Source organism: Canis lupus, chromosome 8, assembly GCF_048164855.1.
Source record: "Canis lupus baileyi chromosome 8, mCanLup2.hap1, whole genome shotgun sequence".
Taxonomy (NCBI): domain Eukaryota; kingdom Metazoa; phylum Chordata; class Mammalia; order Carnivora; family Canidae; genus Canis; species Canis lupus.
In genome coordinates, this window is record NC_132845.1 from 58,659,151 (window position 1) to 58,687,022 (window position 27,872).

The following is a 27,872-nucleotide window of genomic DNA, read 5'->3' on the forward strand; positions in this document are numbered from 1 at the left end:
GAGTGTAGCTCTGTTTTTAACTTTTTTTGAGGAAACTCCACACTGTTTTCCAAAGTGGCTGTACCAGCTTGCATTCCTACCAACAGCGTAAGAGGGTCCCCCTTTCTCTGCATCTTCGCCAACATCTGTTGTTGCCTGTCTTAATTTTAGCCATTCTGACTGGTGGCTTTGATCTCTATTTCCCTGACTTCTCTATCCCTTTTATACAACTGAATTTCCATACCAATAAGGATCCCCACCCCCATCAGCCTGTTAAGCTGAGCTGCTTCTCACCTTCCTCCTTTCTGCTCTGTGTTTGGGTATTTGTTTTACCTTCTCATTCCTTCCCTCCTTCCCCACTCCCTAACCCATTGCAGAGCCATGGAATCCCTGATAAGATGAAACAAGAAGACAGTAAAGCAGTAAAGACTGGGGTGAGAAGAATCCCAGGTCACTTTTCCAGCAGCTTCTTACCTTTCTGCGCCTAGGACCTGCGTTGGGGCAATGATCAGAGACAGTACATCAAAATCAGAAAATAGTCCACCAGCTGTTTCGCCCAGGCCAGACACCTGCAGGCACAGGAGGTTCCTTTGAGTGCCCTTGACCCTCCTGGGAAAGCAGTTTGGACTTGTCGTTGCCTTGGGGTAGGCCAGCCCTTGGGCTCCACTGGCCTTCATAAGCTTTCTTTAAAACCAGGATATGTGCATGAACAAATAAAATTCAGGGGACTTCACGTAGATTTCAAATTCTAGCTTTTCTTGGGAAAAAATGACCACATGAAGAGTGTAGCCCTATATGGCAGGTGTTGGCTGGAGCTGGGCTGTGGCCTCTGGCCCAGGGCATTCAAATTCACAGTCACTTCCTGGGTGCCTGGTAGAAATTGATACCCTCTCATTTTAGTTGTAGCTTTTTCATAAAAACCCATGGTCTCCCATCAGCCCCGTGCCCAGCTGTACTAGAAGCCAGCTCAGGGGAGCTGCACTGTGGTTCCTTTCCTCTCCTCCCAATGCCAGTCTAGATGTCGCTGCTAGAACTCTCCCTCAGATGCAGCAAGCATTCTAACACAATACAGCAGAAGGGACAAGTGCTAGGACAGAAGTCTCCAGTACTCAGGGTGGATGGTTTACTGAGGCCATGAGGATGCAAGGATTCTATTTAATATATCCCAAGAGGTAATACCTGTGAATTCCCAGTTTGTTAGAGACCAGCATCAATGTCGATCTTTGACCTTACTGCTAAATGATACAATCCAGTTGCTTCTGCCGAATTCACATCTCCGGGCGCAGACCTTCTTCTCCCAAACTCAGACCGGCGTGTGTATGTGTGACTCAGTGGCTCCGCTTTGATGCCTGAATCACATCTTAGACCCAATCATCTGTCCGAACCGGAGCCCCCGCTCTCTGCTCCCAAAACTGCCCCATGCATAGGCCTTGCAACTCAACCCTTCCTCTCTCCCAGCCACATCCAAGTTGTCGGACACACCATGAGCCCTGCCTTCTGTGCATATGCAGGATCTGACCACAGTCTGTGTCCCTTCTCCTCGTTGCCGTGCCTCCCCGGGCTACAGCCAGAAACTCCTAAAGACCTAGTCTCCCTGCTGTCACCTCCACCTCCCTTCAGTCTGTTCTCCACTCAGCATTGAAGTCAGGTCAAGTCCTCCCCTGCTCTAGAGCCCACAGTGGCTCCCCATTTCACTCAGAGTGATAGCTTTGCAGTGACCTCCAGGGCTCTGAGTGACCTGGCCCTCCCTGCCAGGACCTCCAGGGTCCTCACCTGGACCTCCAGTGACTCAGACCTCCCCAACCTGTTTCTCCTGCTGCCCGCTGCACCTTGCTGCTCCGTTAACACACCCCACATGGGTCTCACCACACCGGTGCCTGGAGCATGGCACCACCCTGCAGCTCTACTCCATTCTGTCTTGCCTGTTTTTTCCATAACATTTTCGGACATCTAACACTCTATTTTGTTCACTATTCCCCTGGCTTATGGTCTTACTTTACAAGGGTGGGGTTCTCAATCTGTGTCGTCACTTCTGTATCATCAGTGCCAAGGACAGAGCCTGGCACAATGGTACTCAATAAATACTTGCCGAGGGGATGAACGTCAATAGGTGAAAGCCTCCTTAAGCATTCCAGTAGAGACGTTTCGAGCAGTTCTATTTTAGAAGGGAGGTTTTTTCCCCTAATATTGAAAGAATCCACACATAATTGAGAGGATGTTATAGTGACCCCCATGTGTCCCTTACCTGGCCTTGGCAGTCGTGAATTGATGATCAGTGTCATTTCATCTACATCCCCACCCGCTGCCCAGATGATTAGGAAGCAAACTCAAGTCATCCTTTCATTGTATCTGTAGATAGTTTAGTATGCTTTTCTTTTTCTGCTGCAAGCCCTCTGTTGGGTGGGTAGACCGTAATTTATTTTATTCAGCCAGTCTTACTGGGTGCTGCTTGCATGTCATTTTATACTTTATAAAACCAATTGTCCTTTCCTTGGAACTTCTGGAATCGACTGCAGCTTTGCAACACTTCTTTCTAAAATTGAGATGTAAAGTCTTTGCAATTCTTGTTACCCTTGGAAAAACAAAACAAAATAAAGTAAAATGTTCCCCAATACCCATCTGTCTCCATGACAGCATATATTATTCCTCACAGGTACTTTGTTAGAGCGTTAATTGTTTACAGCTTTTCATTTAGATGAGATTTCAAACTTAAAGTTGTAAGAAGAGTACAAATGACACTCCATATACACTTCCACCCAACTCACTGACTGTTAACATTTTGTCCCGGTTGATTGATTGAGGGATTTCTTTCTTTTTTTTTTTAAAAGTAAGCTCCAGGTCCAATGTGGGGCTTGAACTCATGACCCCAAGATCAAGAGTCACACTCTCAACCAACTGAGCCAGCCAGCTGCCCCTCATCCCTGCTGATTTATATTTGTATTCTGTGTGTGTGGATGTGTGTATATATATGTGTGTGTATTTTTTAATCATTTGAGATTAAGTTGCAGTCATCATTCCCCTTCATCCCTGAACCCTGCAGTGTGTATCCCCTAAGACTGGGGCATTCCTTTTACATTACCACAGCACTCAGGAAATTCAGGAGAGTTAGCATTAATACAATACTATTATCTACACCACAAACTCTATTGGGATTTCTGCACTCGCTGCAGTAATGTCCTGCACGCCAGTGCTTTCCAACCCAGGATCCAGTGCCAGGAACGCCACTGCATTCTTGTTGCCGTGTCTGCCCAGTCTCCTTTAACTTGGAATAGCTCGCCAGGCCTTTTTTCTTTGTCTTGCATGACCTTGACATTTTTGGAGAGTACAGGCCAGTTGTTTTATAGAATGTTCCTCAATTTGGGTCTAATAGATTTGGAGAGGCACTCCGAAAACGCAATCTAAAGGAGCACCCCCCAACCCTGTTTCCCGCCCACAGGACCTGGGAGCCGGCGTGAGAGACCCCTATCAGCAACCCGAAAACCAGTGCAGGAGGCTGAGGACCGGGAGGAAGACGCCTCTGCGGTGCTCAGGGCCATCCAGGTGGAGAATGAAGCCCTGCAGAGGGCGCTCCTCAGCAGAAAGGCTGAGCCCCCCACCAGCCCACTGCAGGTACGTCCAGGGGCGGAGGGGAACGACCACACAGGAGGCTACTCAGGGACCCAAGGGTGTCTGAACAGCGCTTGCAAAGAGCTCTTGGTGAGGAGAGAGACATTGTAGAAATCCCTGACCTCAGACTGGCTGCACATCTCCTGCTTGATGCACAGTCGCTCACCAACCTGCCAAAGCTCCCCGTTTCCTTCACCCTCTTTGTTTGCTTCTGAAAGCCTAAGGTAGATGCCAGTTTGCCTCTAACCCTTGCTGATCTCCCTTCAGGCCCTGGATACCTTAGAGCAGGGTTGCAACTGGTGGGTCAGAGAAAGAATGGAGTAGACAACAGCCCTGTCTGCTCTGGAAAGACCTCATTCCCCAGAGCATAAGACCCTCAGGCCTCTGCAGCCCTTAGCACTCCCTGTCGTCCTGCCCCTGCCCCTGCCCCACTGCACCTGTTCCAGAAACCTCCCTGGCCCAGCAGCAGGTGTTTGAGTGTGTGCCCGCTGCTGTCAGCTTTGAGCAAGAAGCAGGAGGATATGTAGTGGGGTGGAGTAAGGACCCTTTAAGAGCTGGAGGCTTCAGACATGCCTCAGTATACATGTCCCTTCCCAGAAGCATGTTCCCTGGCTCACCTGTTGAAACCCTTTGTCTTAGCTTGTCCCATGGGATGCCCACAAGAAGTCAGAAGCAGGCAGGCCTGGTTTCATCGCCCCATTTCATAGATGTGACTGATGGCCCCCAGGGAGCAAGGCGGCTTGCCCAGGTCATGTCTTTGGAAGGCACTGAGGACTGCCTGCCTGCAAGCCTTGGGCCCTGTCCATAACACTTGTTGCTCCCCAAGCTCTAACACAGGCTGCCCTTTGGGGCATTCATTGAGCAGTACCTGTTGTCTGCCTTCCTGGAGCTCAGTGCTTTGCCCCCGACGTTTGTGTCTCTGGGATCTCAGGACAGTCCCCGCACCTCTGTACCCTCATCTGTCAGTGCAGAGTATACAATGGATGACTTTATTCTGACCTCAGATCATGTGATTATATCATTCCAGGACACAGAGGGACCACCAGCAAAATCGTGGACCAGTCTACTGAAGGGGAAGGAAGAGAGCCCTGAGGTTGGTGAGAGGAGCAACAAAGCCCTGTGCCCACTGCTCCCAGCAGTACCTGGGGACCTCCAGAGGGTTTTCCCAATGTGGTCCCAGCAGGCCCTCCCTGTGCTCCCTGAGCATGGTGTCATTTGGCCCATTTCACAGATGGGAAAGCTGGGCTGGAGTAGCTTGCCCCAGATTACAAGTGGAAACCAGAATTTACGCAGGCCTAGGGACTCCAATTCCTTGTTACATTTCTTTCTTTCTTTCTTTCTTTCTTTCTTTCTTTCTTTCTTTCTTTCTTTCTTTCTTTCTTCTTTCTTTCTTTCTTTCTTTCTTTTTTAGATTTTATTTATTATTTATGAGAGACACAAAGAGAGAGAGACAGAGACATAGGCAGAGGGAGAAGCAGGCTCCATCCATGCAGGGAGCCTGATGTAGGACTCGACCCCCGGGACTCTAGGATCACGCCTCAGGCCAGAGGCAGGCACTAAACCGCTGAGCCACCCAGGTGTCCCTCTTGTTACATTTCTATTTCTTGACAAGACAACACAAAAATCGATCTTGGGTTCCTGAATAAATAAATTATATCTGTATCTACCGAGGTCAGTCAGGCCAATCTCAGCAGAGACGGCCCCTGGCAAATTCCGACATGAACTAATAAAACACCCAGCAACATCTTTGTTAGATTGTGCCCAGGTCTGTGCCATGTGCTCAGAATACAGAGGTGGCTAAATCAGATCAGATAGCCCCTGGCCTCAGGGAGCTTGCAGACAACAAGCAAATAAAGCCATAAATAAACCAGGTGACTTGAGAGAGAGATGACAGTAAAAAATGATAGATGGCGGCTACTCTCTGAAAGGGTAGCCCGAGGAAGCCCCTCAGAGGGCCCCACTTGAACTGAGTCCTGTCTCTTAAGGAACCAGCCAGAAACAGAACAGCATTCCAGGTGGAAGGGACAGCAGATGCTTTGAAGTGGGAATGAGGCCTTCCTGATCCAGGAGCAAGAAGAAACCTGACATGGTGGGAATGCGTAGCACCAGAGGGAAGGTGGCGGACAGTGGGGAAGAGAGAAGAGGAGGGGAGAGGAGGAGAGAGCACTAGAGGGAAGGAGTGCCGCCTAGAGCACCATAGTGGGGTTTCCTTTATGTGTCCCCCCTCTTTGTTCTGTTCTTTCCTGGTGGTGTTGAGCTGTCGCCAGCTGACATTTCTGACCAGTCTGCGGCACTGCCCACCGCATGGTGCACGACTTCTAGATGACCTGACCTGACCCAGGACCCACAGAGCTTCCAGTGACTAAAATCACTTGCTGATGGAGAGCCGAGCACGTTTCTAGTTGAGATGATAAATGTAAAAGAAGGAGGATTAAAAATGCAAAGGCCCTAAGGATGTTACTGGAATCCTTCCATGGAGCCTGGTTACTTTGGAGCATGCAGGGCAGGGGTGTGACGGAGGGGGGAGAGATTCTGATGAGAGGAAGTTTTTTCAATAGCTGATTGAAGAGATCTTTTCCTGGGACCTCCAGGATCATAAGAAACAGAAATCTCTGTCTCTGCAGAGATCATGGTGGGGGTCCTGGATCTCATGAGCCCCTGTAGACTCTGTCCCTCTCATACCTCATTCCTATTACCTCTCCCTGCTTGACCAGCAGCTTCCTACCCCCGCTGCTACCAGTGCGACCAGCCCAACCAGCACGACCAGCCCACAGGAGCCGGCCAGGGCGGCAGGGGGAGCCAGAGCCGTCAGCGAAGCCATTGACAGAATCGGCCTTTTGGGGAGCAGGTACTTACTGAGGCAGCTTCAAAACAAAACCAGAATCCTGTAGCAGTGAAGCCACGGGGATCTCATTAACCGAGGTTTCTCTGCTTCTCCAGTGTTATTCCAGACCATGTAAAACTGTTCCCTTAGACCATCCCCCTTCCACTTCCCACCCTCCGAGGAGTGGACTTGATATCTTTCCAGCCAATGGGTCTTTGCAGGTTCGGTTCGGTTCGGTCTCCCCTGTATAAGACTTCATCCTCCTCGGGGGCTTCCACCAAAGGACCCTGTGCAGCAGATAGTGGTGAACTCAATGGGGCCGGGGGTAGAGGGCGAGAACGACCCTGAGCCATGTCCCTTCGGCCTTCTTTTTCCTGTTAAGTCTGTTGATATACAGCCTTTGGTTCCATTAATGCATCAGAGCAGCTATTGGAACTGTCAAATTTTCATTCCAAAACAGTGTCTTCCCTCTAGTCTTCAGAAAGATGCACCAGGTCTAGCTGGTTGTCTCAAGCATGTTCTGGCACATGGCCACACTCGCCAGGCCAGTGCATGGGGCTTCATGCACCATCCTCTCTGCAAAATGCCTGTGCCTGGCTTAGGGGTGAGAGGGCATGCTGGTCACTAAGCAGAGGCCCTGGGCTGGGTCTGGGGCAGCCCAAAGAGGGGTCAGTGTTGTGGGAGGAGCTTTTTCTCTGCACAAAAGAAGAATTTCCAGCCCAAGCTGTACACCCTCCACATGTGTGTCCGCCCCAGAGGAGTATCCTTGTAATCTGCAGAAAACCTCTGGAGAGGCAGTGCTAGCCATCTCTCTAAGAGCCTGCAGACCCCAGACTGGAAACCAGGGCTGTGTACCCGTGCAGCCATGAGTAAGAACCCCCAGGTTCCTCTGTGTGTGAAAGGGCCGGTGCTGGAGGATATTTTAGATCTGATACAGTTCTATTTATGGACAGCACACACGTCACCAGAGGCTTCTTGTTTCATCCTCAAGATCCTTGATGTTCCAGGGTCTTGAGGGTACTCCATCTTAAACAGCACATGTGGGGTGTGTTTGCAAACCCTACTCTGCTGAGTCAGGAATGCCTACAGCCCCAGAAACAGGAAGCATGAAGTAGGTCTCTAGGCCAGGAGCAGCGGACGTTTTTTAGCAAAGGGCCAGATATGAATACTTCAGACTTTTCATTGTTTGTTTTTTTTTATTTGTTTGTTTGTTTGTTTGTTTGTTTGTTTGAACAACCCTTCGAAAGGTAGAAGTGGTTCTTAGCTCCCAGGCCATGTAAAACCAGGCTGCAGGCCGTATCTGCGGCTCCCTGCTCTAGACCCTTCCGAGTTACCAGTCAGTTTAGGGAGATCTGATGGCCATCTAGCCCCAAACAATTTCCTCTCCTTGGCTCTTCTTTGATCGCCAGTTGTACAGTTATCATAAAGGGTGGGGGGGAACAGCCTGTGTGCGCCTTTGAACTGTATGCGGGGTGGGTACTCGCTTCTCAAACGACCACTACTTCTGAGTTAGAAAAGTAAGCACTGTCGCCTTGATGGGCCTGCTCTCTGTTGTGTGCCATCTGTTACTGCCTGTCTGCTAAAACAAAATTACATTTCAGACAACAGCAGAGGCTTCTGAAAGTCCTCCAGGCCATCGAAAGCGACTCTGCCCGTCTCAGCAGGGTCACTTCACCAACGGAGGAACCAATGCTAGACCCAGAGGTAAGAATGTTGACTTATAGGGATTTCTAGATACATTCAGTGTCTCGCCTGAAAGCTGAGGGAGGAGGGGCCCCTTGGTGCAATCATCTCTGTGCGGTGGGGGTGGCCAACAGCAGTCAACTTAACATGTCTCTACAGGAGGCTCCATGACCCCCTGCCCAGTACCCAGACAGGTAGGGGATGGAGCAAAGGGTTGCAGCAGAGAGAAGCCTGTCCACACAATATACCATGTAAGCCCACAGGGGAACGTCCAACATCGCTGATAACCAAGAAATGCAGATTAGAGCAACCTTAATGCCCTACTTGATATCTGAGTTCACTGATGATTTTTGATGATAACCTCTAGGACTGGCAAGGTCACAGCAGGCTTACTCTGCTGGCAGTACTATAAATGGGTGGAACCCTCTCGAAAAGCAGGAGGGCCGGGCTCAGGAAGAGCCTTAGAAATACTTAATGTCCTCCCAGCCCAGCGATCCCACTTCCTCACCCTAAGGAAATCACTCAACAGAAAGCAAAAGCTATAGGTATGAAGATGTCTGTTGCAGAATGGTTGGAAGTAGGGAAAAATGAGGGAGAAAAAAAAAAGAACAAGAAATAACAGAAATGTCTCATGATAACGGAGTTAATCAGGGAGGCATGATATATCAGCACAATGCAGTGGTATAAAAGGAGGGGAATTATCATTATGGAGATTGTGCAGAATGAAAATCGTGAGGATACACAGTTAACTGTAAAAGGTGATATTAATCTTCATTGAGTCCAGTATGATAGTGGAACTGTGCAAAGCCACGGCCGTGTGATGTGTCAGCGCAGTAGAGCCGTGAACCAAAAGGCCACGGTGCCATCCAGGCAGAAGGGTAATGAGGACTTGCATTTCTTTTGTGTCAGAAGGTGTGTGTCCGGTACATCCTTCTCAGCCCTTCCTTTGTCCAAGGCATTCACCATTCCTACTACTGGCCACTTAAACCCTCCCAGAGCCACACGTAAAACTCCCATGAGATCAGAAACCCCCACTCCACCCTCCCCAAAGCACGCCAGCCTAGACCAGAGTTGTGTCTCTGAGTCTGGCCCCATCATTTAGAGGGCATGTGACCTCAGAGAAACCTCTTAAGCTCTCTGATCCTGGGAGTGTGCAGCTGTTGCACTGGGTAAAATAATCCACTGCCATGGGCTGCCGTGAGGATAAAACAGAAGGGTTTTGTGAGGGTGGGCACCTCAATGCCTGGCACAGGGCAAGGAGGAGTCAGCAAATATCAGTTGCAAGTATGACATCTAGAAAATTCAAAGCTTTACCCCCTTCCATATCTCCTGCATGGAACATTTGCTTTCTAAGCCATGAAGACCCTAAGTGTGATAAAGCTTCAGCCACATTAAAGAGAACCTGGATTGATCAATCTCCTTATAGCAAACAGAAAACCCAGGGCAAACTGACTTATCCAATGAAGGGAGGGAAATGATAGACTCTTGTAATAAATGCCACAGTGAGGACCAGCAGCTCACACTGCATCTGCACAATGCCAGCTACATCCTTGAGTTCTGTCCCCACCTCAGCACCCAGGCCTGGTGCTGCCATCTCCCTGGGACCCTTCAGTAGCCAAAGTGGTTCCCACCTCTTGCCTTCATCCCCTCAGGCCCTATAGTCAGAAGAGGAGAGCATTTCCTCCTATAGTCAGAAGAGGAGAGCATTTCCTCCACGCACAGAACTGAGATTGGGTCACATGCCCATCTCTGAGCATCCCCCTTCTGGTGGCTCAGGGGACAGGCCACACTGATTTATTGGACCAGTCCTCCTCGAGGTGGGAATGGTCTGTCCCCCTCTAGGACCCTCCTCATGTCTGAGGAAAGAGAAGGGGTGACTTCCCAACAGGAAAACCGGATATTCTTGGTGAGAGATGGGGCAGTGAGAGCAGGAGACAAGGAGCTGCGTCCACCTTAGCCCCCCTGCTAGAGATCCCACATCAAGAAATTCAGAAGCAGGAGTAGCCATCTAATTGCAACACCGACAAGTTGTGACACTTCCTTAGATAATAGACCTTCAGCTTCTTCATTTTGAAGCCCCGCTGCAGGACTTCACACGTTTTAGATAGCACCGAGCGAGCGCGAGCGTGAGATCCAGCAGCCCCTCTGTGAGGCGGCTTACCTCCCATCTGGACCTCCTCAGTGCTGCCAACAGCCAAGGTGAACAGCACCGCTCCTTCTCACTTCCTACCCAGCTCACCTTGGCAGCACAACACTCCGCAAGAGCCCCAGCTCATTCACCTCTCATACCCACCCCCCAACTTGAGAGAGGCCAACTTAAGTTTCAGTGAAGTTTCTCAGTGTCCTGCAAGCCTGGGACTCAGGCCCCGGGCAGCAGGGAGGGCCTGACCGGGACCCCACACAGCCCTGTGGGAGCAGAGGAGGAAGCTGCAGACTTGGCTGATAAAAGCAGGCCCTGTGTTCCTTCTGGGAGCTGGGAGCTGACCTCCCTCCCTCCCCGTCCCCATCCCCATCGCGTGGCAATCAAGGCGCGTCCAAACACACGCTGCGAGCGATAGCACGTCTCGCTGGCTATTAATTAAAAAAATAAGTAGGGAACAGTTGCTGTTCATTTGCTCAACTCCCTGCTCACAGAACCGTTGCAGATTACCAGTGCTAATTAACAGAGGGCATGTGCACGCGGGGAATGCACCATTTTATGAATGACTGATCCGTGGCGACCAGCGCTGCAGTCGGGGCCCGAAGGGGCCTCGGGAAGCCATCCTGCAGCGTGGCTGTTTATTGATGGCATCCACACAGCCTCGGACCACACGGCCTCCCTGCAAAGGAGGCCACACCAAACCAGCGACGGAGACAGACGGCTGCAAGTGGACCCTCAGAGAGTGCACAGGGGGTCCAGACTCGGACAGGTTCTTCCCCGGTGTCTGTATCTCTCTTAGTCTCTGTGACAGGACTGTCAGAGATGTGGTGTCATCTCCCATCTCCAGCCAGGCTGAGGGACGTCAGGTGACTCGTCCATGGTCCTGCATTACGGGCCGAATTCATTTGCTAGGGCAGCCATAGCCACACACTGCAGACAGTGGCCTAAGCAACAGAGTTGTGTTTTCTCACAGGTCTGTGGGTTCAAGTCCAAGATCAAGGTGTCGGCCCATGTGGTTTCTCCCGAGGCCTCTCCTGCCTTGCGGGTGGCTATCTTCCGGCTGCGTCCTCGCACAGTCTTTTCTCTGTCTGTGTGCCCCCGTGGTGTGTCTCAGGTGTAGCTTTCCCCTTCATGTAAGGACATGGGTCAGACTGGATTTGGGCCCACCGTCGCAGCCTCATGTTACCTTAATTACCCCTTTGAAGGCTCTGTCTCCAAATACAGTCACATTCTGAGGTCCCGGGGTTAGAATGTTAGCATCTGAATTTTGGAGGGGCACAATTTAGTCTGTAACACCTTCCCCAGTTCAGCCGATAGGCCACGAACACTTGGTATGGAGGAGAGAAGAGCATATTCAGGAAGAATCTGATGCCTTTTAGACATTTTTTATTTGCAAACTCTTATGGAAAATACTAACTACTGGGGGTTCACAGTGACAATTTCTTTTTTAAGATTTTATTTATTTGAGAGAAGGAGCAAGAGAGTATGAGGGAGGTGGGGTGAGAGAGAGGGAGAAGCAGATTCCCCACTGAGCAGAGAGACCAATGCAGGGCTCGATCCCAGGACCCTGAGATCACAACCTGAGCCGAAGGCAGACACTTAACAGACTGAGCCACCCAGGTGCCCTCAGTAACAATGTTTTCAGTGCTTTACAAATAGGAGCTCATTTAGTCTTGGCATTAACCATATGTAATGGGTGCTATTCTTACCCTCCTTATACAAAATGGGGAAACTGAGACCCTGAGTGGCTAAATGACTCGTTGCTTAGTGGTAAGCTGAATCCAGCCTGTCATGTTTGGATCCTTTGACACTCTTTTTCTCTTCATTAAGGACAAATCGAGAACAAAACGTGGAGACATCAAAGATGCCGTCTACGTGACCATGGAAATCCTGTCCAACTGGGGCCACACATCCTGGGTGGGTCTCACAGAAGTTGAGTTCTTTGACCTGCACAACACAAAGCTTTATGTGTCGCCTCATGATGTGGATATCCGGAACACGGACACACCCGGGGACCTGGGCCACCTGGTCAATCGGAACTTAGCTGTAAGTGGAGGCGGGGTACTGGAGTGAGCCTTGGCCTTGTGTTTTGATGCATTTTCTCTGCCCTTGCTAGGGCTGCAATGCAGGTGTGGGTGATGCAGGTGCGGGGAGGGGAAGAAGAATAGAATCTTCCACTGTTGTTCATTTGGGCAAAGTGGGAGGAGCCTGAGGGAAAGGTCCAGGTGAGGGCCTTGAAGCTATCCCCCCAGCTCATTGACGATCTCTGCTCTGTGGGTTTTTCTTGGGAGAGGGAGCAAAGAGGAGCCAAGTCACCCCCTTTCATCCACCCTGCAGTTTAGCACAGGCGCCACAAAACAGGGGACCCCTGGGCATCATCGAGGTCCTTGCCCTGATCTTATAGACAAACTAAGTCCTGGGAAGAATATTGATTGGTCAAGGGCACACCGCTGGAAGGTGGTGGGGCCACGTTGACATCCTGTAGCCTGGCCCAGGGTTCAGGCACACGCCCACTCAGGGCCCTGCTTCCCAGCAAACATCGAACATTCCTGTTCTTTAAGTATCTAATGGTCAAAAAGAAAGGAAGAAAGTAAAAGCATTGGCGTTTTTTCCTCTCTCCACTGGCACGTTGGACACAGAGACTGGGAGCTCAGCTGAGGCGGGCCTCCCAGCCTTGTCATTACTATTCTGTGCTTCAGCCTCAATATTCGTTCCCTCCCGGAGGGGCCTGAAAAACTGGGGACAAATTCTGCCCCTGGGCCATAAAGCCAAGTAGGCAAGGCACAGAGGCAATAGGAGGACGTCCCTTGGGCACTTTTTGGCACCTTTTAAATCTCCTGCCATGTAGCTGTATTATCAATTCCAACGAACAAGTTCAATTCGTTGGAATTGAACAAATTATTAACTTTAAAAAAATAAGGATTGAAAAATGAAAACACCTACTACATGTTCAGTGCTTGCCTAGTGTCAGGCACAGGGTGTCATACACATAATCTTATTTGTACTTAGCAGGACACAGGCTTGAGAAGCAGAAAGGCCTGTGTTCGGAGCTTACCATCTACAGCTTCATCAGCATGGGCAGCTCACCTGACATCTACTTTAGTGTCTAAAGTGGCACAATAATAGTACTTGCTACGATGTTGTGAGGATCAAACGTAACTATAAAAAGCTGAGCACTGTGCCAGCCTTTTCCAAAGGCCTCTAAAACATCAGTTCTTAGTGTATTTGTTGTTATTAGTAATAGCATTGATATCATTAGAAAGTAGATATTCCCATTTTAAGATGAAGAAACAAGAAAGGGGATCTTTGAAATCCTGATTTCTAGAGACCCACGTTCTGGTCTTGACTCTATAGCCTTTGGCAACTCACCTGCCTTCTCTGAGAATCAGTTTCTCTGCCCTCTGTAAGATAGAACTGGAGGGCAGGGATAATCCATAGGATTCTATTTATTTATTTATTTATTTATTTATTTACTTACTTACTTACTTATTTTTTTCTTTTTTTTTAATTTATTTTTTTATTGGTGTTCAATTTACTAACATACAGAATAACCCCCAGTGCCCGTCATCCATTCACTCCCACCCCCCGCCCTCCTCCCCTTCTACCACCCCTAGTTCGTTTCCCAGAGTTAGCAGTCTTTACATTCTGTCTCCCTTTCTGATATTTCCCACACATTTCTTCTCCCTTCCCTTATATTCCCTTTCACTATTATTTATATTCCCCAAATGAATGAGAACATATAATGTTTGTCCTTCTCTGACTGACTTACTTCACTCAGCATAATACCCTCCAGTTCCATCCACGTTGAAGCAAATGGTGGGTATTTGTCATTTCTAATAGCTGAGTAATATTCCATTGTATACATAAACCTGCCCTACGACCCAGCAATTGCACTGTTGGGGATTTACCCCAAAGATACAAATGCAATGAAACGCCGGGACACCTGCACCCCGATGTTTATAGCAGCAATGGCCACGATAGCCAAACTGTGGAAGGAGCCTCGGTGTCCAACGAAAGATGAATGGATAAAGAAGATGTGGTTTATGTATACAATGGAATATAACTCAGCTATTAGAAATGACAAATTCCCACCATAGGATTCTTATATGTTGGCAAAAGAAACTGGAGTCTGGCTCACTAACAAATTTCCAGCAAAGAACTTTGTTGCAAGTCTTTGGGTAGCTGGTAGATTCACTGTCACCCAGGCCAGAAGAGGGCAGGCCCCACAGTCATATTGGGGTTCTAGGTAGCATCTAGGATGCATGAGCATCAAGAGTGTGGTCTTTTTTTGGAAGCAGGGGGGTTGGCAGTATTTATAGTTGACTTGCCATCCTGTCGCTCTGCTAGAGATATGCAGTCCCAGGAGAGGAAAGCTGATGGCCAGCCTGGCTAGGAAGGTGGGCACTTTAGTGCTAGTTATACCAGGATGCCACAGGAGGGAAGAGGGGCAGGAAGGAATTCCCCCTGGAGAAGTTCAGCGTTGTTACTGAAAGGAAGGCAGGGAAGGTGCTAGGTAGCTGAGAAATACCACTCATCCCCAGGGCTAGACTGAATGGTGACCCAGTCTAAGATCATCAGCTCGTGACTTTGAAAGAAACAGGTCCCATAGGTCAGGGCAGCTGGGATGTTCTGGCTTCACATATTCTGCTCTGCTCCCTGCTTGGATTCTGTAGGCGCTCACGTGTGCTGCTGGGGCTTAGAGGGGCCCTTTGCCACCCCCTCCCGTCTCCCTGATGCACAGAGCAGTGGCATTTGGGAAGCCCGCTGTACTGAACAGAGCACACCGGGGCAATAAAAAGCATCATTGGATTTGACGGGGGCCAGTTCTCATGACTTTTCCTTTTCCTCTGTTTAGCAGAGGCTGGTGAGCTTTGCCACGTGAAAACAGGAAGGAGTTCAGCCCATGGTTTTTGGGGGTGCTGAGGTCTTCAATTTGGGGCCTTGAGATTGAGAGAGGAGGTGGCCGTCTTACCCTGGGCTGCCAAATCTCTGGGCCAAGCCATGTGCGGGCTGGATTCCCCCGGCCGCCCTGGCACCAGGTCTACTACCTGATGGTCATCCTGGTATATAGGCCTGGGACTACCAGCATGTACTGCCTCTTGGGACCACCCAGTTTCACTGGGGTTTTTTAAAGACCCACAGCCTGCAGGCCAGGACCTCAGACATCCCTCATGTGATCTTCACGTGAACCTTGAGTTACTCTCCACATTTGATAAATGAGAAAACCAGGTCTCAGGGAGGACGAGTGACTTGCCCCAGGCCACACTGCCATGGCATGGGGAGCTTGGCTACAATCTGACCAATAGGTAACTGAAAGTGGAGTCTGGGTTCGAAAGAGAAGTGGCTTCAGTGGAAGATAACGGAGGGCTGCTGGAAGATGTGGGGGTACCCCATGCTTGGTGCACACCCTCCTACCCTCTGCACCTATACTGTCTCTCTTAATTGGCCTCACCCAGGCCCATGGCTTCAAAATTATTCCAAATGGATACACCAAGGCCCACCTGCTTCTCTGAGTCCCTGACTTGAGTGCCTGCCAACTTCCTGCTCAACATCTCTTCTTGGATGCCCACTGGACCTCTCAGACTTCAGAGACCTACGTCCTGAGTTTTCATTCCCCTGTCCCACCCACATGTCTCCCTCCTACAACATTCCTGTGCCCAGTAAATGGCATTGCTGCTTGCTCTGCTGCCAAGTCCACCTCTTAAGAGTTCCTTGACTGCCCCAGCCCCTTCCTGCCACCTTCCAGGATACCAGCAAGTCCTGCTGATTCTTCCTCCAAAATGGAGCCTGGGTCTCCATTCCTCTAGTGGCTCCCAAGTCTTATCAGTGTGTGGAGTTCCCTCTCGCTGGCACTATTAAGTGGCCTCCTGTCTCACTGTCTTCTCTTCTGGCTCCTTCCACTCCATTTTCTACTCTATCCAAAGTGATCTTTTACAAATGTCAGCTTGCACCCCTCCTATACTTAAAACCCTGGCCATGACTTCCCAGCCTCCCATGGCCTGGGAAACTGTCTGAGAATAGGCCTTGGGCTCCCTCCTGGCCTGCTTCTCATACCCCCTGCCTCATGCATGAGGCTCTAGTAGTGAGGGGGCTTCCTTCTGTTCCTCTGACACTCCAAGTTCATGTCACTTGAGCCCTCCCAAGAATATCCCTCCTCCAGAATTTCATGTGGATACCTGCCTTTTCCTCATTTGGATTTCAGCCCAAATATCACTTTCTCAGCTAGATTCGTACCCTAACACTGTCTACAGTGTGGAGGAGTGCTGTCTCACGCCACCCCAGCAAATTCCATTTTCTTCAGGGTACTTCTCACATTAAGAAATGATCTTCTTGCTTGATTATTATCTCTCTCCCCTCCATTAAGCTACACGTTCTTGTCTGTCCTAGCCATACTATATCCCCAGTACATAAATGTACACAGTACATTTTTTTTGTAGTTTTTATTTGGAAATAATCACAGAATCATAAGAAATTGTAAAAAAATGTGTAGAGAAGAGAAAAATAATAGAGGGAAACCAGTGAAGCTAGAAGTTGGTTTTCTGAAAGGATCGACAAAGTTAACAAACCTTTAGCTAGGTTTGTTAGCTAAGTTTTACCAAGCAGAAAGGATTCAAGTTACTAAAATCAAGAATGAAAGAGGGGACATTACTACCAACCTGACAGAGGAAAAAAAGATTACAGGAGAATATTCTGAACAATTTTATGCCAACAAATGAAGATATCCCAGATGACACGGACAATGTCCTAGAAAGACACAAATCACTGAAATCGACTCAAGAGGAAATAGAACATCTGGCTAGACCTATAGCAAGTAAAGAGATTGAATTAATAAAAAAAAAAAAAAAATTCCCACGAAGAAAAGCAAAGGACCAGATGGCTTCGCTGGTGAATCATACTAAATATTTAAAGAATTAACACCAATCCTTCACAAATTTTTCTAAAATATAGAGAGGAGAGAACAATTCCAAACTCATTCTATGAGGCCAGTATTACCCTGACAACAAAACCAAAGACATCACAAGAAGACTATTGAACCAACATTCCTTATGAATATAGATGTAAAAATCCTCAACAAAACATTAGCAAACCAAAATCTACCAGTTTATAGAAAGATTTATGCATTGAAACCTAGTGGAGTTGACCTGGGCAATGGCTTGTTGATCAATATACGAGAACCCATCAGTATAATACAACATATTAATACAATAGAGGGGAAAAATAACCATGTGACATCTTAATGGATACAGGAAAAACATTTGAGAAAATTCAACACCCTTTTGTGTTGAAGACCATAAACCAAGAGTAGAAGGCAACATTCACCTAATAAAGGGTACCTATGAAAACCCACAGCTAACATCATCCTGGTTAAAAACCAAAAGCTTTCACCCCAAGATCAGGAACAAGACAAGGATGACTGCTTTCACCACCTCTGCTCACATGGTACTGGAGATTCTGCTCAGGGCAGCTAGGCAAGAAAATGAAATAAGAGGTTGGAAAGGAAGAAATAAAACTATTTGGTGATACGATCTTATATATAGAAAACTCTAAAGAATCCACAAAAATTAAAAAGCTAAAATCAAGTTCAAGTTTACAGGGTAAAAGACCAATATACAAAAAATCAGTCGTATTTCTATACTCCAGCAATGAACAATCTGCAAAGAAAATTAGGGGAAAATATCTGTTTAAAATAGCATTAAAAAGAATAAGGTACTTAAGAATAAACTTCACCAAATAAGTGAAAGACTTATACATTGGAAAATATATTGTTGATGGGAATTGAAGAAGACCCAAATAAATGTGAAAAGACATTCAATGTTCACAGATTGGAAAACTTCATACCATTGAGATGGTGATGCACCTTGAATTATCTACAGATTCAGTGCAATCCTATCAAAATTCCAACTGCCTATTTTGTGGAAATTGATAAACTGATTTTAAAATATATATGGAAGTATAAGGAACCCAGAATAGCTAAAACAATATTGGAAAAGAACAAAATTGGAAAACTCACACTTCTAATTTTAAAACTTAATACCAAGCTACAGTAATCAAGACTGTGTGGTACTGGCATAGGAATAGACAGATCAATGTAATAGAATTGATAGAGAAGTATAACCTTACATCTACGGTCAGTTGATTTTCAACAAGGACGTCAAGGCTATTGGATGGAGGGAAAAAAGTCATATTTTTAAGCAAATGGTATTGGGACAACTGGATTTCTGCATGTAAAAAATGAAGCTGGATTCCTACCCTAACACTGTCTACAAAAACTAGTTCAATAGATCAAATACCTTAAAACTTTTAAAGTATTAAGGCTGTAAAACTTCTTTTTCAAGGTTTTATTTATTTGACAGAAAGAGCGCAGGAAGGGGAACCAGCAGAGTGAGAGGGAGAAGCAGACCCCTGCTGAGCAGGGAGCCTGATGTGGGGCTCAATCCCAGGACCTGGAGATCATGACCTGAGCCAAAGGCAGATGCATAACTGACTGAGCCACCCAGGTGCCCAGGGTTGTGAAACTCTTAAAAGAAACGTGGATATAAGTCTTTGTAGCCTTGACCTTTTCAGTGAGGTCTTAGATATGACACCCACAGCACAAGCAACACAAGAAAAAAAAAAATAGATCAGGCTTCATCAAAATTTAAAACACTTTTGCTTCAAAGGACATTCATCATGATAGTGAAAAGACAGCTTACAAAATGGGAGAAAATATTTGCAAATCATATATCTGATAAGGGTCTACACCCAGAATATGTAAAGAAAAGAACTCTTAAACTCAACAACAAAATGACAAACAACCTAATGAAAATATGGCCAAGGTACTCTGAATAGACTGTCCTCCAAAGAAGACATACATGGCCAAGAAGCACATGAAAAGCTCAACATCATTAGTCGTCAGGGAAATGCAGATCAAAACCACAAAGAGATATCATTTCACATCCACCAAGACGGTTATAACTTTTGAAAAGAAAAGAAATAAATGACAGTATTGGCAATCGTGGAAAAATCATACCTTCCTGGTGGGAACAGAAAAGTCAAATGGTGCAGCCATTGTGGAAAATAGTGTGGCTGTGTCTCAAAAAGTTAAACGCTGTGTCTCAAAAAGTTAAATGTAGAGTTACTCTTGATGTAGCAATTCCACTTCTGGGTACTGACCCAAGGGAATTGAAAACATGTTCCCACACATACTTATACACAGTATCATTCATAGTAGCCATTAGGTGGCAGCAATCCAAATGTCTATCTACTGATAAATGGATAAAGAAAATGTGGTGTAGCCATGCAATGGAATATTACTCAGCTATGAAGAAGAACAAAGTTCTGACACCTGCTACAACGTGGATGAACTGGGGTACCTGGGTGGCTCAGTCAGTTAAGCATCTGCCTTCAGCTCAGGTCATGAGCCCAGGGTCCTGGGATAGAGCCCTGTATCAGGTACCCTGCTGAGGGCTCTCCCTCTCTCTACTGCTCCCTCTGCTTGTGCACGTTTGCTCGTTCTCTCTCTCTCTCTCTTTCTCTCTCTCTCTCTCTCCCCCCCTCTGTCAAATAAATAAAATCTTTTAAAAAATCCATAACATCGGTGAACCTTGGAAACATGATGCTACATGAAAGAAGCCAGACATAGAAGGCCACATATTGTATGATTCCATTCACATGCAGTGTCTAGAACAGGCAATTCATGGAACCAGGAAGTAGATTAGTGGTTGCCAGAGGCTGGGGACGGCAGGAATGGAGAAGGACTGCTAAAAGGTAGGGGGTTCCTTTTTTTTTAGATTTTATTTATTTATTCATAAATAAATAGAGAGAGAGAGAGAGACGCAGGCAGAGGGAGAAGCAGGCTCCATGCAGGGAGCCTGATGTGAGACTCGATCCCGGGTCTCCAGGGTCACACCCTGGGCTGAAGGTGGTGCTAAACCGCTGGGCCACCAGGGCTGCCCTAGGGGGTTCCTTTTAGGGTGGTAAAAGAAATATGCTGGAAAAAGATAGTGGTGAGGATTGCACAGCCCTGGAGTATACTAAACAACAACAACACTGAATTGCATACTTAAAAGTAGTGATTTTATATGTGTGAATTATATCTCAGTTTTTACAAAAAAGCATCGAGAGGTGCCATGTGTCCTTGCCCAGCTTCCCCCATCACTGACATCTTACGTAACTGTAGTATATTATCAAAACCAGGAAACTGACATTAGTATAATGTGCAGAGCTTCATACACGCATTCGTGTGTGCGTATGAGTTCTATGCAATTTTATCGCACGTAGATTCATGCAGCCACCACCACATCAAGATACACAGCAACAGTTCCATCACGTAGCCCTTTATAGCCACGCCTCCCCACCCCCTCCCTAACATTGGCAACCACTGATCTTTTCTCCAAACTTTGTGTCACTTCAAGAATGCCATATAAATGGAATCCTACTGCATGTAACCTTTCAGAGACTGGCTTTTTCCACTCCGAATGCCCTTGACATCCGTCCAAATTGTTGTGTGTATCAATAGCTTGTTGCTTTTGATTGCGGTAATTTATTAAATTGGGGCTACTTCTGAGGGCAATCCAGCATCTGCCTGAGGGAGTGGATCTGTGTCAGGTTAATTCTGGGAGAGGAGAGCATCTTTGTTAGGAGTTAGAGAGGGACCTCCTGCAAGAGGCCTCCCCTGACCATCCGTTCTAAAAATGCCCCTCCACTGGCCATTAATAATTCTCTCTTATTTTCCGTGTCCAATTTATCCTTGCCTGACTGGTGTTTTTTCTTGGCAGTATTACTTGTTTGCTTCCCCAGCTCACGCAGAGCTGGGACTTGGTGGGCCAGGCTCCACTGCCCACCCCTGCATGGGGCTCGGCGCCTGCCCCACAGGAGGGTGTTTGTATTTGGCAAGTGGGTGACAGATGGTGTTGTGCCTCCCCAGCCCCCGGCCCTGCCCTCGTCTGTGTGTGCTGGCTGATATTTCTCTGATGGAGGATTGTCTTTCTGGCCTCCAGGGCCCACTTTGTTTCCCAGGCAGCAGGCCCAGACTGGTGGGGAATTGGGCCCCCAGGAACTGCCCTCAACCTACGCTGGTGGGAATTGGGGTACGAATACCCCAGCTCCCTTGTCCTGAGGGTGGAGCTGCTCTGAGGCATCTTCTGCTCTGGCTCCCAAGATTCCCTGGTGGCACTGAGCTCCAGCTGCCGCAGGAGTGGGTAGCCTGGTGACACACTCTTTATGGAAGGCCTTTCCTCCTCTGACCTCCCCACACTCCAACTGGTGTTTCCTTTGGTGTATAAATAACCTTCTGACCCTCAAATCCTTGCCTTGGGGTCTGCCTCTGGGGGGCGGGGGTACACACTAAGATAGAATGAATTAATGAACAAAAATGGGTGTAAATCAGGACTCCACTACTTAGGCAGACCGCACCCCTTGCTCCCTTACTGAGCTCTGGTCTTCCTTCCATGACACGGGTTCCAGTACTAGCCCTCTCCCAGGGCTATGAGAGAACCCAGGGAGGCCATGGTGCCAGCATGAAGGTGCCCTGATTCCTGTTCTGCCATCACTGCGACGGGCAGGTGCAGCAGACGCTCCGCCTGCTGGCCTGGCACCCAGGGCGCCTTGGTCAGCCCCCGGCGCCTTCCTGGCAGCCTTTTTCTTAGAGACTCCGGCCACTAATGAGGCCCTGCATTACCCGCAGGTGAATGTTCTTTGACTTTGAACACCATGATGCCCACTTAATCTTCCTGTTATCCCTCCTGTGGACAGAAAAGTGACAGGAAATCAATTATGGTCCCCTTGCCGGCATCTGAGGGTCAGCCTTCAGACTCTTCCTTTGTCAGGCAGCCACAGTGACCCAGTTCGGGCCCCGACTTGGGCAAGAAATGAGGGGCACCCACTGGATTTTGAGCTGTGGTATCCTGACCCCTTGCAGCTGCCCAGAGCACTAGAAGTTCTTGCAGAGCTTGAGAAACTTGGCCAGAATAAGTCAGAACCCCTTGAACTCTTCTCTCTCTCTGGACAAAAGCAACCTCCTCCCTCCTGAAAGGCACCATTGTCCCTGGAACAAGCCCTCTTTGTTCTCCCCCGCAGCTGGAGCCTGGGCCTCTCGCATCTCCTGGGGGGCCAGCAAAACCCCAGAGTCAGCCAGTCTCCTCCTTCCCTGGCTCTGTCAAGTAGCCGGCATGGTCCCGGTGACAGGGGTCTCTTGAGACCTCCTCAAATACACAGTGACGGCTCATTTAGGTAAAAGGGACAGCTCTAGCCAGTGTCAGAGATGCTGTGGTTCTGTTGCTGCCGCTGTCAGCCCCTAAACAGGAACCCTTGACTCAGACATGTGCAGGGGCCAGCCAGAGGCATATCCTGGGAAGGGAAGTGGGTGTAAAACAGTAGGGAGCAGTGGGGACTGGGGCACCAGAGAGCCCGTGCCCTGGGCCTGGGAGCGGCGCCCTCGGCTCCAGCCAGCATCCATCAGGGGCCCTGTGTGGCCGTGTTGTCTACACAGGAGCAGAACTCTAGCTCTGGAGGGGATGGGGAAATCTCCCCCTTGTTAAATGTTGGCCATGATGTTTTTTTTAATACTTCATGAGCCAAACAAAATCGCCCTCCAGGCTAGATCAGTGTACAGCTGCTTCTCCAAAGTTTCAGTGAAGGGACAGCTATGAGGAGGTAAATTTCAACTGGCCATTCATTCCTTCGTTTGTTCAGTCAACAAAGATTCCGTGGCATCTACTGTGTGCCAAGGAACTGGGCTGAATGCTAAAGGTTCTGGAGTGAATTAGACACAGCCAGTTCCCTTCAGGAGCTCACAGCCGAGCATGTGGAAGGGTGACCTGGAATAGAAAACAGGTAGTTACAAGACACTGAGGTCCTACAAGGGAGCCGTGGGTGGCTGGAGGCCAGGGTGATGGTGTCAGGAAAGGAGTGGCAGTGGGGGTGACAGCACGTTTGTGCTGCATTTTCCTGGGCGGGAGAGGCTGGAAGCGTATTGCAAGGAGAAGCCCAGCCTGTGCAAAGGCCCTGAGGCCAAGCCTGTGGGGAGATGTTCAGCTGTAGCTGTGAGTTTTGTCTGGACAGAGAGTTAGAAGAGGCATCCGAAGGACAAAACAGGAGGCAGCTGGAGTTGAGAAAAGTGCCTGGACTTGGCTTTTTCCACCTGCATCTAACACACCCCTGACATGGAATTTTGCTGGTGAAAGTGGCCATGACCGTGGAGCTTCCCTGCAACTCTGCCCCCCTGGCCTTGAGAGCCAGTGGCCCTGCCAGTGGCCCTGCCAGTGGGCAGGAACCACACCCTGGGGTCCTGAGGCTTGGAAGCCCTGCCAGGGAGCAGAGCAAATCCTGAAGCTCAGTCCCACGGTCCCAACGCCTGTGCCCTTTTCTTTTCTTTTCTTTTCTTTTCTTTTCTTTTCTTTCTTTCTTTTTTTACATTTTTAAAATTCCACAGGGTTTTACAGAAAAAACAAAAACAAAAACAAAACAGACTCTGCTTGCTGGGTTAATAAAATAGCACAAGTGACACTCTTATCCCACCCTCCACTCTCTGTCTGTCCCCACCCCCAGCGCTCTCCCCAGAGCTGATTAAATTAATCAAAATAAAGCCCGCCGCATTTAAATTCAGTCGGCCTGGCAAAGCAGAGAGGTCCACGTGGCTGCTTTGTGCCAGGGACCAGCCACAAAGTGCGTTCCGGACGGGTGAGGTCTAAGAGCCCACCTTGGATTATGTAGACAAGGGAGGCCTGGCCTCCTGCCCTCAGTCCAATTACTTTGGGAAGAGGCAGAAAATAGACTAACGACTCCCCACTCTCTTGCTGGTGTTTCAGAGCAAGAAAGACACCTCCCTGTGGACGTGCCCCTTCCACCCGCCGCTCCAGCTCTTTTTTGTCATCCGCAACACCAGGCGGCTGCAGGACTTTGGTCTAGGCAAGATCAAGGTTTGGAACTACTGGACGGCTGATGGCGTAAGTAAGGGCCCCGACTCCTTGCTGGACAGTTTGAGTAATGGTAGGATTTAGCGCTGTCCAATAATCTGCTGAAGTTGCAAGATGGGTACTCGGAGGCCCTGTTGCCGTTCCTGCTGGGTGTAGGAAGTGCCTGGTGGGACATTTCATGCTGAATGGTTGGAGCCATCAGGAGCAGAGCTTCAGCTTGAAGCTTTAGGAAGTGAAATCAGGCCACCCTTTGGGAGAACTGGACAAATAGGAACTGGAGCTCAGTTTTATTTATTTATTTTTTTAAGATTTTATTTATTTATATGAGAGAGAGTGTGTGAGTGAAGGAGAGAGAAAGGAGCAAGAGCAGAGGGGAGGAGGGGAGGGAGAAGAGACTCCCTGCTGAACAGGGAGCCCTGTGATGCAGGACTCCCTCCCAGGACCCTGAGATCATGACCTGAGCTGAAGACAGATGCTTAACTGACTGAGCCACTCGGGTACCCCTGGGGCTCAGTTTTAATAGATAAGGAAGCAGAATCACAGAGAGGTTATGTAATATGCCCCAAGTCGCACAACCAGTAAGTGTCACAGTGAGAATGTGAACCCATGCAGTCAGACTCTTGGCTCATTCACTTAACCAACGCATCTCAAAATTTACTGGGGAATCTTGCTAAAATGAGGATTCTAATTCAGCAGGTCTAGGCAGGGCCTGAGATTCTGCATCCAGGTGTGCCAGTGTTCCTGGTGTGGGGACCCCACTCTGAACAGCCAGGCTCTTAACCTCTGTGTTCTTCTGTCCCCCCTATTTCAGAATCCCTGCCCTCCTTTCTACCCCCACACCCCCTCCTACACCTGACCACTTAACCTTTCTTTCTACTCTGGGCTGTTTTTTCATGTTCTCATTTGCATTTATTCCTTCATTCAACACTTATTGTGGAGCACATGTGTCATCAGCCTTCCCTGATCAATTTAAAGGACATTGATATAAAAGACACAATCCCCACCTTTGAGGTATTCCTTGTCTGAAAGCCGGCAGACAAGTAAATGTAAAACTATGATGTCATGTGCTGAAAGCCTTTGTAGAGGTGACTGCAAGGTGCCAGGAATTTAAAATAGAAGCCCCAGGAACTCAGCAGGGAACTCAGTGGGTGAGGAAAGACAGGAACCCCCAGCCTATCTTGTTTCCCCTCATATGATAGACATGGGTACAAGAATTGTTCTACTTTCCCTTCCAGTTTGTTCTCAAGGAAGCAGTAATACAAGGGAGATGAGCAAGGGCAACTAGTCTTCAGCTTCAGTGTTGTCAAGAGAGACAGTAGGGCATGATAGGGAGTGTGGCATACTGGTAAGCACATGCTTCAGTAAAGAGAAAGCCACTTCTCAGCTTCAGCTAATGGTTGCTATGTACGAATGCCAACCAGTGCTGCTAGATCTTCTGAACATTCCCCAGGGACCTGGGAATTTGGAATTTGGTAGGAGCCTTTCTGGTTTGTAAATGTCGACAGCTAATTTAAATTCTTTTGAAGCCACCATACAGTCCAAAGCAAACTCATCTTAGGGCTGGAGTTGACCTGTTCAAACTGTAGCCCCTGGGGCACAGATAGAGTCTGGGAGAGCTCTGGGAAGGTGCTGGAAGGAGCACACACCTGAGCTGGAGTGGAAAGAGACAGTGGCACAGAGTTGAGGCAGAAAAGGAGAAAGCATATCCCAGGAGGAGGGCCTTACATATGCAAAGGCAGAGGTGTGCAAGAGTGCAGCCACTGAACTGCCCTCTCTGTACTTAGGTCCAGGCCTCCTAGTCCGTCACCAATAGCCACTGGGAGGTCTGACCATGATTCTCTGCTGCTTCAAACTCTCCGAAGCTCCCTTGGAGCTGGAGGATCCAGGTCAAACCCCTGAGTGTGACATCAGGGCTCCGTAATCTCTGTGTGCCAGGCCCTGTGTCTCCCTTGCATAGGCCCCCACCCCTCACTCTGGCCACACTATTGGAGTGCCAGCTGCTGGGCCTCTCCACCATGCTAGGGGAGGGGAATTACACCTGTAGGTCCTGGCCCCTCCCATCTGCCTCAGCTCCAGGTGCCCTGGCCCCTCCCATCTGCCTCAGCTCCAGTTGCCCTGGCCCCTCCCATCTGCCTCAACTCCAGGTGCCCTGGCCCCTCTCATCTGCCTCAGCTCCAGGTGCCCTAGTTCCTTCCATCTGGCTCAGCTCCAGGTGCCCTGGCCCCTCCCATCTGCCTCAGCTCCAGGTGCCCTGGCCCTTCCCATCTGGCTCAGCTCCAGGTGCCCCGGCCCCTCCCATCTGGCACCATGCCAGGTCCCTGCCTCCACTGCAAGTTTCTGGAAAACCAGGCATCGCTTTCTCCAGGAAGCCAGTCCTAACCCCTGACCTTTACACCACTTGTGCACCTCATGAATATGTTCCATCACCCCTGTACTAGGATAGATACCTGCTGCCCCCATACCACAGTGGGGCCCTGGAAGCAGGGCCTGAGTTGTCTCTACCTCCATGCCATTCAAAGTAGAAACACATGGTTATCAAGTAAAGGAATGAGTTCATTCCCTGAGAACCTACAAGCAGTTTGTCATACGCTTTTTGATATCCAGATGAGACATGGAGAATTGGAGTTTACAGCATTTACATAGGCTCATACTCAAGGTTAAAGGCAGAGCTGGGGATCAAGCCCAGAGGCGTCGGCTCCTCCTCCCTCCTTCCTCCCCCCATCCCATACTTCTTCCTGCAGATTCTCCCTCTGCCAGCCACCCTCCCAGCTCCCCAGGACTCCTCCAGGACCTCACCCCTGTGTGGCACTGCCTGCAGGTAGGGCTGTGCTCTCTCATTCCCTAGTCAGCTGGGCATTTCCTGGCAGGTGGTCGTCAGCATCTTCTGGAATGAGTAATGGAACAGTGCCCGCTGCCCAAGCCTGTGCTCTGTAGCTCAGCCCTGTCATTGAATATATGTCTCAGGCCAAGAAAAGCGGATTTTATGTGCTGGATTACAAAGCAGATAAGCTTCATCCCTTTTGGCCAGGCCCGCCTTTCTTCTTGAACCTGCACTCAGCCTTCCCTGTGTGCTAAGAATAAAAAAGAGGAGCAGGACATCAGGGTGTCATTTGGGGGTGCTTTGGGGAGCCTCAGCTGCGGCGATCAGAGTCCAGAGGTATTTCTACAGGCGGAACAGAGTGCGGAGGACTGCAGGGGCGCCACTTATGTAACGCACGCCCATCTGTTGCCAGAATTTACCGGGGGCAGAAAGCGCAAACAAATGCAGCTGCAGGTTGGTTTGATTTAATATTCTCCAGAGAATGCTATTACTGTGTGTTTTAGAGGAGATAAAATGAGAGTTTATAGGAAATATAGCTCAGCCCGGTAGACACGGCTTGTTAATACAGTGTTTTGTGTATGGGAATCCAAGGGAGAAAAGTTAAATGGGGGGGAGCTAATCCAACCAAGGCTTATTTAGAACATAAGAGAAGAAGGTGCTAGAAAAAGGGAAGTCTCTTTTATTGGAAAATATGCTGCCTGTGAAGTCCTGAGGCCAACTTTTCTGGGCTCCCTTCCCCCTCATTAGGCGATTTGGGGAGTGTGGGCTGGCCCAAGGGGAAGTGGGGACATAGGCTAGAATCCGTCCAAGCAGGCAAACAGAAGGCAGTACGCAGATTCCTGTACTTGTCACAGCTGCCGTTTATCCAGGGCTGCGTCCATCAGGCAGGCACGAGGCACCTAGTAGGCTCTCAGTCACCATTTG

At 48.8% G+C, this 27,872-nt stretch overlaps 1 protein-coding gene across 3 annotated transcripts in view; it reads left to right on the forward strand.

Annotated features, from left to right (window-relative positions):
• The window catches only part of KATNIP (katanin interacting protein), a 196,099-nt gene that overhangs the window by 119,998 nt on the left and 48,229 nt on the right, over positions 1–27,872 (forward strand). For all 3 annotated transcript variants that reach the window (XM_072836272.1, XM_072836271.1, XM_072836274.1), the window contains 6 exons: positions 3,416–3,588; positions 4,613–4,678; positions 6,300–6,433; positions 8,011–8,113; positions 12,063–12,278; positions 24,020–24,157. In XM_072836272.1, the coding sequence (XP_072692373.1) occupies positions 3,416–3,588; positions 4,613–4,678; positions 6,300–6,433; positions 8,011–8,113; positions 12,063–12,278; positions 24,020–24,157 (830 nt within the window). The remainder of the gene's footprint in view (positions 1–3,415; positions 3,589–4,612; positions 4,679–6,299; positions 6,434–8,010; positions 8,114–12,062; positions 12,279–24,019; positions 24,158–27,872) is intronic.